The sequence below is a fragment of the Agelaius tricolor genome, unplaced genomic scaffold (assembly GCF_023055355.1).
Source record: "Agelaius tricolor isolate 1412-34295 unplaced genomic scaffold, bAgeTri1.0.p SCAF_1, whole genome shotgun sequence".
Classification (NCBI taxonomy): domain Eukaryota; kingdom Metazoa; phylum Chordata; class Aves; order Passeriformes; family Icteridae; genus Agelaius; species Agelaius tricolor.
In genome coordinates, this window is record NW_027269261.1 from 78,617,576 (window position 1) to 78,630,172 (window position 12,597).

Genomic DNA, 12,597 nt, shown 5'->3' on the forward strand with positions numbered 1-12,597 from the left:
CCCCTGGCTAATCACTCGACAACTTGGACCGAAACTTCTAGGTAGGGGGCTGGGATGTCGAGGTGACTGGCAGAGAGCCAGGGTGGGGGTTTTGGAGATCTTATCCCGGGAAAGGGATAACACGAGTAGAGGGAAGAGGAGGGGGGGGTACAGTCTGGGATAAACCATTTGGGAAAAACATGGGAATACAAAACCAACTACTTCAAGGTATTACAAAATATAAGAACGCACTACAACATCTCCCTCTTTTCGTTTAAATAAAAAAGGAAGAGGCACCTAAACATTAAATTTCAGCTCGGAGTGCTATCAATCATCAGCAAACCAAGGCTGTTTTGTAAATTCTACAGAGGTTTCTGTCTCTTCCTCAGAAGAGGTAGGAACAGTCACCTGATTGACCTCTAAAGGGGAAATAGCTTTTGAGATCAGTTTGGTCACAATGCTCTTGATGATCCCAAAACTGATCAAAATAACAAGAAGAACAAGCAAAACTAAAAATACAGATTTCAAAATGGATTTGACCCAGCCCGAGAGTCCCCATCCCTGAAAGAGTCCATCCATCCAGTCCGCTGTTTCTTGCTTGATGTCTTGGACCATTTGTTGCATCTTCCCGATGATTTTGTGGACATTTTCAGCTTTGGATGACAGATTCAGGCAACAGAGACCTTCAAACTCCTCACAACGATGATTATGTAGCAAGAGGAGAAAATCAATTGCAGCCCGATTTTGTAGGGTGGCTTGCCTTGTTGTTTCATCGTCTGCCAGGAGGTCTGAAAGTGCAGCTGATGTAATATTGGCCTGTTTAGCAACCCAACACTCTAGATGTGATAACTCACCTAGAGCTTTAGCTGCAGACACCCATGGCAAAAACACGGTGATCGCAACTCCTTTCGGTTTGGACCAATGTACAATTTCAGAATCGCAATTTGGGTCCAGATTCCTTAAATCTCTCTTTTTGCGGGCCGAATTGCGGGTGTTGGTTTTGGTTCGCCAATCCATAATTTGGGTTTTGTTGGGTGTAAACAGGCTCAGCTTTCCAATGGTGCATGGACCTCCGATTAGACGAGAGGGGATGCCTGCCCATGCCCTGTCCCCGCAAATGAGGAAAAACCCCTTAGGAAGGGCACGGGGCTTATTATCAGGGGTGGAAGGTATTCCTACTTGGGAAATTTTCTTACACCAAATTTTTGCTGTATAATTCACTTTAAACTGTTTGACTTCATGGTACAAGTCTACTTGATCTTTTGGTGTAAACGTAAACTGAACACAATAGAATGCCTTGGCAGAACCAAGGAGTTCAAATTCTTGGGGTTCTTTTTCTGCTACTGCTTGTCTATCAATTAATTTTGACCAAGGGGATAACGGATTATATACTGGGGGAAGGGGAGCAGCTAATGTTGGCGGAAATTCATCATATTTAGATGGGATCCCCACAAGGCAAGTGGACATCGGGTCAGACACAGAAGAGGCTGACAGGCAAATGTGGTCTTGGTTGAGGACTCTGGCGAGGGTGGTCCACACATTTGCTTGGGGTTGTGGAACGATCCACATCTGACCTGGATGGACGGCTGTCAACAGAAGCAACGGAAGGATGGGGCTCATTCTGATGACACCAGGGCTGAGTTCAGATCAAAGGAAAACACTAAAACTGAAAATAAAAAGTGTTAGGGATGAGGTCCAGGTAACAACAATTTAACTTTAAAGAGTCTGACGGCGCTTCCTCCTCCAGCAGGCACTGGCTACCTGTGTTGCAGCTTTGTCCTTTGACACCTTAGGAATGTACGGTCTCACCCACCTGGAGGGGATCCATCTCAAGCCTGAGGGAGTGGATACGCACGCATATCCCCTACCCCAGACTACGAGCTCATGGGGCCCCTCTATTTTCCAAGTTTCAGGGTCCTTTATGAGGACTGGCGGACGCACTTTTAATTTGTGCTGACTGTTCTCGTTAAAATGTCTTACAATAGGTGGGTTAAGGTTTTCAAAGGTACAGTTCAAAAAGTTCAGTGTGAACAGTGCTTTGGACAGCTGGATTTGAGGGGTCTCTGTTTTCATCACTTCACGTTGCCGGTGAAGAACCTTTTTTAGGTTCTGATGGGCTCTCTCCACCACAGCTTGACCTGTCGGGGAATAGGGGATGCCTGTTTTGTGTTCTATTCCCCATTGCTGCAGGAAGCTCTGAAGGTCTTTGGACTTGTACGCTGGGCCATTGTCTGTTTTGATGACCTTAGGGATTCCTAATGTGGAAAAGGCTTGCATGAAATGCTTCTTTACCTCACTGGCTTTCTCCCCTGTGTGGGCAGAAGCGTAGATGGCACCAGAAAAGGTATCCACGGAGACGTGGACATATTTAAATCTGCCAAATGATGGGATGTGGGTTACATCTGTCTGCCACACTTCGCAGCTCTGCAAGCCCCTAGGGTTTGCACCTGCACTTAAGGCAGGTAGTGACTGATTTTGACAAGAAGGGCAGGTGGCTACGATGGCCTGGGCTTGTTTGTGCTTCAGATGGAATTGTCGGACCAAGGCAGGTGCATTCTGATGAAAAAATTGATGACTGATCTTTGCTTGTTGGAATACCTCTGGGAGCGGGGCCATCTTGGCTGTAGCCGCAAGGGCATCAGCTTTCCGGTTACCTTCTGCAATGAACCCCGGCAGGTCTGTGTGTGACCTAACATGCATCACATAAAATGGGTGTTCTCGGCCAGAAATAATTCTTACTAACTTAGAAAGTAATTCATATAAAGGAATGTTGGAAACTTCTTGCAACACAGCATTCTCTGCCCTAGACACTACACCTGCAACATAAGCTGAATCCGTAACTACATTTAAAGGCTCAGGAAACTTCTCAAAAGCTCTGACTACAGCGGCCAGCTCAGCAATTTGGGGTGATCCTTCCACCTTGGCAATATCTGCCTCCCACTGTTGAGTTTGGGGATCTTTCCAAGTTACCACTGACTTGTGAGACGCACCAGACGCATCAGTAAAAACTGTCAGTGCTTTTAGAGGTGTCTTGCTCTGAATACTTGTCAGTGATAATGAAAACTGAACATCTGAGTTGAAAATTTTGTGGGCCGGTCTGTGAATTGAAATTTGGCCTGTGTAGCTATCTAGGGCTAATTGCAAGGCTTCATTCTCTTGATAAAATTGCTCTAGCATTGTTTGAGACAAATGGCCTGATTTCAGTTTTAAGGAAATGTAAATGCAGTCAAAGTCACACCCTGCCAATTCTCTGATCCGTATCCTTGCTTTCCGGATCAATTCTGCCATCAGCTCCTGTGGCATTGTCATCCTTTTTGACCTGTTGTGACTGAGAAAGACCCATTCTATAATTAAGAGGGGATCTTTCTTGACCTGGTCCTTTTTCTTTGCCTGGACAGTTTCCCACTGAAAAATCATACCATGGAGATGTGGCAGTTTGCCTAAGATGATAAATTTGAAGGGGAGACCCTGCTGGCACCTGTGGGCCTGTCTAGTCGACATGATTTCCTGAACTTTCTCCAGTGCGGTTTTCGCCTCCTGGGTGAGGGTCCTAGGAGCACTAAGGTCATCTCCCCCTTTTAACAAATTGAAAAGGGGGGCTAGGTCTTCGGTGGAAATGCCTAGCCAAGGTCTCACCCAATTTAAGGATCCACAAAGTTGATGGAGATCCGCTAAGGTTTTGATATCATGTTTGATAGTCAATTTTTGCGGCACAATGGTCCGCTTTCCAATTTCAAGGCCCAGGTACTTCCAAGGTGGCATCTTTTGAATCTTTTCCTCTTGGAGCTCGAACCCTGCAGCAACCAATGCATTGATTGTCAGGTCAAGTGTGTGAGTAAGCATGTCATCACTTGGGGCACACACCAGGATGTCATCCATGTAGTGCAGGATGATGGAATCTCCTGCAGCTTCACGGACTGGAGACAACAAGGAAGAGACATACCTCTGGCAAATCACAGGACTGACTTTAAGTCCCTGAGGGAGGGTCGTCCAATGGTATCTCTTCATTGGGGCCTCCAGGTTAATGGTGGGAACCGAAAAGGCAAAACGCGGAGCATCGTCAGGATGTAGGGGAATGTGAAAAAAACAATCTTTGATGTCAATTACAGCTAAAGACCAATTTTGTGGAAGCATGCTTGGGGAGGGCATCCCTGGTTGTAGGGAGCCCATGTCCTCAATAACGTTGTTGATTTGACGGAGGTCATGGAGTAGTCTCCACTTGTCTTTGTTTGGTTTTTTAATGACAAAGACAGGCGAATTCCACGGCGACGTGGTCTCCACAATGTGACCTTTTTCTAACTGCTCTTGTACAAGTTCTTCAAGCGCCTTTAATTTGGTTTTATTGAGCGGCCACTGTACTACCCTTATAGGAGTATCAGTTTTCCAAATCAATTTTTGGGCGTGGCGCACCTCAGCGACCGCTCCCCGAAAAACCTGCGGGTTTTCTGGGATGTCAATTGTGGTTCCCCATTGAACCATTAAATCTCTGCCCCAGAGGGGCTCTGTGTAGTCTAAAACAAACGGGCGAATGGAAGCTATTTTGCCATTGGGTCCCTCAATTTGAACAACGTTTTTTGACTGTCTTGCCAATTGAATTCCCCCTACACCTTGCACGTGTCCTGCTACGTTTTGCAATTCCCAGTGTGATGGCCACTCTTTAGATGGGATAATCGTGACATCCGCTCCAGTATCTAAAAGTCCTTGTATGGACTTGTACTCGCCACCACGGTGCAACCCACATGATAGCTTGGGTTTTTCTTTTCCCAATACCTGAGTCCAGCAGACATTGGGACGGAGTTTACCTCTGAGGGTGTCTGCTTGCTCCTGGTCCCATGGAGGCTCAGGTACTGGGATGGCTTGGGCTATGATTTGGCCTTTGGGCAAGTACACGGGTGGATGAGTACAGTGAAGCCATATGACAAATTGTTTCGGGTCTGATGATATGAGACCCGGAGGAATAATAATTTCTTGGGGTGTGTGTTTTGTGTCCCCAAGGACGACATACTTACTGTGACGCTTCTGGCAAAGCTGTGTCCAAGTACCTGGTTGTTCAGGGTTAACAGATATGAAATGCCAGTTAGTGTCTCTGAGATGAAGAGGTTCAGTCAACGCCAGCCTGTAAGGATTATGTGAAGAGTCAGTGGTTAAGATTGGTCTGGGATTATTCCAATGAACTGAATGTTCTGTTTTGTTCAAAGCCAGTGCCTCGCTTGGCACTGATACATCTTTTACACTAGATTTCTTTTCCCTCCCCCGTACTTGAATTGAGCCCACCCTATTTTTGTCATAGCGCTGGGGAAAGGAGCGCTCTTTACTCAGTTTTTTGAGAGGTGGTCCTTTGGGGAATTCTGGTTCTTAAGCATATTGTATTTAAAGTCTAAAAACTGCTTTTTCAGAGGGCAGTCCGGCATCCAATGCCCCAACTTCCCACAAAGATGGCAAGGTCTATTAGAGCTGGAGATTCTCTCTTGTGGCATCGTGACATGCTGGAGCTGGCTGGTAAATGGTGGCTCAGGGGTTTCCACTGCAGCAATCCTTCTCTGTGGTTTTGGTCTCTCGTCGTGGTCAGCGAGGGTGATGGTAACTTTCTTCTCACACACTTCAAGCATGGCCTGCAGCGTAGGCGTTGGGTCAAGAGGCAGGCTGAGGATAGCAGCTTTGCACTTCTCATTGGCATTTTCTTTAGCGATCTCGGTGAGGATTTCCATCCTGGCTCCTTCATTCTGAACTTGCAATTCAACAGCTTTTCTCAACCTTTCCACAAAACTCAAAAAGGACTCAAATGGAGATTGTGTTATTTTCAAATAATTTTCAATTGGAATACTAGGACGGAGCCCAAAGAAAGCTTTCTCAGCTGCTCTAGCACCTTCTCTGAAAGCCCTTGTGGGAATGCTTTCTGCCTGGGTCACGGCGTTTTCCCAACCCCCCTGTCCACAGAGATGATCGAGGGATAACATATTACCATAAACATCACGAGCAGTAGCTTCATCAGCCCACAGAGCTGGTAAAATTGCTCTCAATCCTTTTTGCCATGCAACTTCCCACAAGAGATATTCAGAAGAGGATAACAGGCAGGAAAAAAGGTGTTTTATATCAGCAGGGGTTAAAATGTGAGCAAATAATGTAGCTTTAAGGAGCCCTCTAAAATATTCACTTGATCTCCCAAAATCTTTTTGGGCTTTGGCTAGTTCTTTAACAGAATCAACAGAAAGGGGGCTATAATTTGGCTGGAATGCCCCGTTTAAATCAGGGATATATGAGACAGGGGCAGCAGAAAAGGACTGTCCTGTTTCCGGGTTTGGTCTCCCAGCGACAGCGTCTCTTATCACACTGTCCTGAGCACCGGAGGGCGGGCCGTGGGGGGGGCGGAGGGAGCCCGCGGCGGGCGGGCAGAGCTCTGAGGGGGCGGGGGCGGCCAGGGCCGGGGCGGGAGGGGCGGCCGGGGCCAGAGCGGGAGGGGCGGCCGGGGCCGGGGCAGGAGGAGCCGGAGGAGGGGCCGGGGGAGGAGACGGGGGAAGGGCGGGAGGGCGGGTTTCGGGGGCGGGGTGCTCCGAGCAGAATGGGTTGTTGGGAGGGCGAAAGGGATTATGGGAAGGCGAGGAAACCACCATTGCCACGTGGTGTCCGCCATTATGGTCCTGAGAAGTTACCGGGCGCGTCTCAGGGGTACCAAGTCGGGCACTAAGGTTGTGAGACACGGTATTATAACTTGGGGAAGCAGGGGGGAGGGTAAGATTTCGGGAATTCAGGGTAGAAGTGTCCGGGTTGGAGACAGGGAACCTCGGGGGGGGAGCAGGGGTTTGTGCAGGGGCTGGGAGTGGGGGGAGGTGAGTGGAGGAGGGAGAACCGAACTCGGAGGGGGGTAGATCGGGTTTCTGGGGAACAGAGATATTGAAACTGTTGCCGGATGGCTGTTCTTGCATTTTTAAATTAAATTTTACAACATTTCTTATCTGCAGGGCTAAAAAAGCAAATTTTGACGGAGATATGTCTCCTGCTTTCCCTGCCTTCAATAATTCACTACCAATTTTGTCCCAAAAAGCCAAATCACTGAGATTTTCAGTGGACACGTCAGGGAAGTGAAGGAAAAGCCATCTGACGAACTGTTTAACCTCTGTTTTTGAAAATCGGATTTTTTCACTCTTAAGAATGTTTAAGAGATGATAATAGACACCCTTGTGAGATACAGAAAGCCTAGCACCCATTTTGGCTCTGATTTTAAATTTGTATCTCAAATTTCAGCAACCCAGGTGGGGGGGGGGAGGAGAAAGAAGCCTACAGCTGGCAGTCTGCCCACAATAGAGAGAAAAAAAATTCAGCCCTCCGCGGCGGGGCTGAGAACAAAGGGCAGGGAAACACCCCCTCCCAAAGAGGGGAAAAACAAGAGAAGGGTAAAACTTACCAATCCAACTGCAGGAGAGGGGAACGAAAAAGCCTGGGATGTTGATTTCCACCTGAAGCTGACTTCTTGGGGTACATAAGAAGCTCCCAGCTTCGTCCACAGGAGAGCAACTCACTAAAACGGAGTGTGTTCTTCCGAGGTAGCTTGCCGGCCAAAGGCTTATCGAACAGACTGAAAGTATGTCCGAGCCCCTTTCCGTGGGCTCCTGGAATGGTTCCAGAGCCCCACGTTGGGCGCCAAGCTGTCCCAGTCTCTCTGCAAGCCTCTCGAGTCCCTGGGCCTTACCCGGGTCGGCAGAGAGTGGGGGGGGTGACCCCACCACGGCCGACTGCGGGGAGACACTCTCTGTGCCCCGAGGGTGCTGAGGGCACTCAGGCTGGTTGCCTTCGTTGCAGCAGAGACGACCGAGACGTCGGTGGAAGAGGAAAGGGGCCGACTCCCAGCAGGGGATATTCCAAGGTTTTATTAAGGAGTCCCGAGGGAGCTCCTATACCTCAGGGGGTTCCTCCTGCCGAGAGCACTGGGGGACGTTTGGAGCTTACATTTAAAGGGGGGAGGAAACTAACATAGATAAAATCCTACTGACCAATAGGTATCTCTGGGGGATGGGTGCTGGGGGGACAGACATACAAAACAGCGTATGGGGCAGGACTTGGGGGGTTGACCCTTGGCCCCTGGCTAATCACTCGACAACTTGGACCGAAACTTCTAGGTAGGGGGCTGGGATGTCGAGGTGACTGGCAGAGAGCCAGGGTGGGGGTTTTGGAGATCTTATCCCGGGAAAGGGATAACACGAGTAGAGGGAAGAGGAGGGGGGGGTACAGTCTGGGATAAACCATTTGGGAAAAACATGGGAATACAAAACCAACTACTTCAAGGTATTACAAAATATAAGAACGCACTACAACACTTATTCCTGGTCACATTTCACAGCAGAAACCAGGGAGAGGGTATTCTCATGGAGGCACTGGCATTGTGCCAGTGTCAAACCAGGGCAGCTTGAGAACACACATAGGTTAAACTGTCCATGTGAATAGCACAGTTATATATAACAGGACAATGAAAGCCCTTACACATACACATGGAGATATGTATTTTCAGAGGGGAAGGCCAGTTAAAGGAAGATGCAAATGGACTGTCATATAGAATGTCTGGAGGTCACAACCCATGTGAACAGTTCACAAAACAGCTGATCCACACATAGGCTCATATTTTAAAAATTAATTTTAAAAAATTCATTTTAGAAATTATATACCTAATTCTTAGTTCAGAACAAGCACTATATATTCATGGAAAAGGTAAAAGGCAAGAATGTTCTTCCTAGGGCGTTAATCTTTATAGGATGCTGTGCTGGTTATTACATTAAGGCAGAACATATCTTTTCAAGCAGCCTGTTATACAGTGCATGCATAATGCCTCAGATTATAGACAGAGTCAAAGATTAAAAAATGTACTAACACAGTTTCATTATACTGAACATCAAAATATTAGCAGCAAAAATAAACAGCAGGGGAAGAAGGAATGCCAAAGTTATTAAGCCCAAAGTGGCAAACACTAGATTTAGAGATTAAGCTTTTAAAAAAGAGATAGCAATAAAATGTATCATTACTACTCAGCTGTGTTAGCAGTTGTCATCTGTCCTCTGTTCAGAAGCTGGACTGGTCTCAGAGTCCCCTGAAAGAGACAAATTTATTGTGAGGTCCTGAACCACATGGGTTTGTGAATTATACCATTCATTCCAAACTCTTCATAGAATCATTACCACAATTCCCATGCAGGACTCATAAGAAAGAAACTCTACTTGGCGTCTCCCGAGGGTTTGTGGAAAAAGTGAGCTTGCCTGGAGTCAGGACCTTTCACAATGGCAAGACTTTCTCATTAACTGAAGTTGTGTTTGTTGAAGTAATGCATTATTTCAGACAGGAGTTACAATTTTTAACCAAAATGTACTAATATCACCTGAGTTATGTTCCTGATGTGATTTTATAGGGATCCAAGAAGGAATAGAAGGCAAAAGGCAAGCTAAAAAATTTTAGTAGTTTTCTCAATCCACTGGGGGACTTGGTTGAATTTTTTTGTCCTTGCCAAAATTCTCGGAAGCAAAGCTACACTGAACCAAAAAGAAAGGATTTTAATCATGCATATGGAGTAAGGCGCCAGTCAATTCAAAGAAGGTTTTGGAAAGGGCTACAATGGTCCTTATACTCTGGGTAAAAGTGCAGTGGAGAAATACCAGCCAAGTATTCTCAGGAGGTCAAAACAAGACAAAAGTTTACTGCCAAACTGTAGAAAAATCAGGAAATTTTGGCAAAAATTTTAGTAAAACATCCAATCAACACAAAACATCTCAGCACTAATTTGGCCCATTCAACTTAGCAAGCTTTAAACCCATTTGATGTTAAGTTACTCAAAATGTTCCAAGAAGAGGGAATTCAAAGAGAAGAAGACAGGCAGACAGAAAAGATACAGAAAAGATGCAGCTACCAGCTCCTGTGTTCCAGTGGTGTTCAGATAGCAGCTGAGGAAAGTGGGGTCAGGACACGTGCTGTCCTCATGCTCAGCCTTAAATACCCCTTGGCCCTCATGGGCTCCTCTCCTAGGTGGGAATTCCCATCCCTTGGCCACTCAGGAGCTGGCTTAGGTGAGAGTGGAGCCCTGCCTCTGGTGTGCCATGACTGCAGCTCTGCAGGCTGGGGTACTGGCTCTGGAATGGGGTGTGGGGCAGTTCACTGTCTCACCAGGGCAAGGCCCAACCTGACCCCTCTCCCACACCCCAAAATGTCTTGAGACATCAAGACTTCCAAACTGTGACACATGGTTTATCACCAGGTTACATATATGCACATTACTATCAAGAATATTTTAAAGACATTGAAAAAAAGGTCCATTTCTTTTGTACAAGAGAGCATGAATTCTGTATCATGGAAACCACTGCAAAATAGACTTTTCTTCAAGAGAATAGAAGATTAACACTAAACACCATTTGTGGTGTCCCTTCTCCAATTAATTTCCACTTTGAGTGGTGACCTTGTGAAAGTGTTCTCTGTAAACATTATGGTTTTGCAATCATTATTTTTCAACCTGGACTATTTATAATTATTTTCACAACTGAAAAATTCATTTCAAGTAATATATTTTGCTTTTCCTGTTTTTTGCATAATGAAATAGTTTAAAAACAGATCCTACCTTTTTTTTTTTCTTTTACTTTGCTTTTGTAGTTTGTCAGTATTAGCTGAAGAGCTGCATAAATAATTTCAGATTATAGTTTTTAGTTAAATTCTTTATTCTGACTGTTGTTTAACTGTTCTATATTCCTTTTTGCAATTTCTATAGTTTGGTTGTTAACCTAAGTGAAATAGCTTATGAGTAAATTAACATTTTTAAATGGGAGAATTATGAAAACCAAAGCCAAATAATGCACCAGTGGGATGACTTTTCATGCTAAATTTTATGAAATGTTTTGATTTTCTATTTCTTCATGAATTCCCAGTAGCTATACAAAGGCTTCAAAACAAACAAGTAACATTACCTGCACATCAGGGAACAAAATTCAGTAGTTTTTTTGTCTTTTCAAAGCATAAAAGCAATTCTGTGGAAACTTAACATATAGTCAGATTTGTTATATATGTACATGTAAAATGTTGACATTTTCCTTATAGAGTAAGACCACAAAAATGTGTTTCTTTCATGTTAGATAAGTTAGCAATAAACAACACAAAGATATTATGAAAGGTTTTATAATGCTAAAAATATTTCTGAAGCTAAAGCAACTGTTCTTAGAGAAAAGGTTACATAAAACCAACCATAGTTTTCAGAATTCAATAGTATATATCAGTTAGCATAGACGTCTTTATGAATATTAGTCTGTTAGCCCTTCCAAACACATTTCTATATATATTCCCATGAATAACCAACACAATGTCAGTTATCTTTTATCGTCACTAGACAAAAAAATTTAATAAAACTATTTAATCTAAAGTCAATACTATGCAACTATTTATATTTTCTAAAGTCTGTGTGACTTATGGCTTTTTATTTACTTTTTTTTTGTATTTATTTTTTATCCAGATATGAATTTGCCTAAAAACCCCAAAAATCTATAAAGTAGAGGAAAAACATGGATTTAAACCAAGCCTCATCTAAATCTCAGGCAAACCAAGGACAATCTCACAGCCAGTTATGGTATTATGAGAAACTTAGCAATACCTACAAGTATTATTGGACAGTCCCAAGAGGTGCAGTAATCACATGGCAGATTTGAGTTCTGATTTTGCAGTGCATATCTATTTCTTATTGAGAGCACAATAGCGATTGATTCACACCTACTTCATTCTATCCCAAATACTTGGAGATATTTTAATTCTTATCTATCCAAATAGTTAAAGTGTGCCTATGTGACTCAGGCAGAAAGGTCACAAGTCTCCTGTTTTAAAAACGGGATCTCTCAGAACCTCAAGGTGCACAGATCTTGCCCTTTCACATTTTTATGAGGAAGAGAGATGTCTGCCCTTCAAAGAGAAACCCTTGCTGTGATTGTTAGGATAACCTTATCAGCCTCAGGATACATTTAAGTACATGATACATTTAAGCACTTGTCCACACTTGAGCTGCTTTACTTGTTTCTGATGGAGTGGGTTTCTGCGCAGGATACCTCCCTTGTGTTTACATTCTGAAGTCCATTGAGTGTGACTTTGAAAGCTTATATTACATTTTTTCTTTCTGAAATCCCTAGGATGAACATATTATAGAACTAAGATTTATTTTTAAGCTTTTCCACTTTCCTATTTGGTGCATTGTTATCTTTCAATAGCACAGTACAGTAAACATTTTGTGTTTTATATGATTAGCAAAATTTCTACCTCCATACTGTTATTTTTGTGTCATGTTTAATCAGCTGTGTTTCCTTCCCACCAGTACATTGGTTTAGTGGATTTGTTTAGGCATTAGATTATTAAGCATTCCATCATATATGACACCAACATAGCAGAACCTTGTGGGTTCTCCTAAAATAATGTTAACATGTTCTGTGAGGGCTCTTACAAGCTCTTGAGTTGACTCTGAAACTATGGGTTTTTTTTCAGAAGGAGAAGTGCATTTTTTTCGTTCTATTCCATTTGAATTAATTCAAGTGTTCTGCAGAGGGATCTGGACAGGCTGGAGGAGTCAAGGCCAATCATGTAAGGTTCAACAAGGCCAAGTGCTGAGTCCTGTGCTTG

At 44.3% G+C, this 12,597-nt stretch overlaps 1 protein-coding gene and 1 long non-coding RNA gene across 2 annotated transcripts; one reads left to right on the top strand and one right to left on the bottom strand.

Annotated features, from left to right (window-relative positions):
• Window positions 1–306: 306 nt before the first annotated feature.
• On the bottom strand, window positions 307–6,273 carry LOC139598247 (uncharacterized). Its single transcript, XM_071444842.1, has 2 exons — window positions 4,989–6,273; window positions 307–1,645 (listed from the first exon to the last, which is right to left on the bottom strand). Exon 2 carries the CDS (start codon window positions 1,597–1,599, stop codon window positions 307–309), a length of 1,293 nt encoding a protein of 430 aa, XP_071300943.1. The 5' UTR covers window positions 1,600–1,645; window positions 4,989–6,273.
• Window positions 6,274–6,585: 312 nt separating this feature from the next.
• LOC139596371 (uncharacterized) lies at window positions 6,586–7,073 on the top strand. The gene is made up of 2 exons (XR_011681312.1): window positions 6,586–6,665; window positions 6,939–7,073. It is a non-coding gene; the product is annotated as an uncharacterized lncRNA (long non-coding RNA).
• Window positions 7,074–12,597: the final 5,524 nt, after the last annotated feature.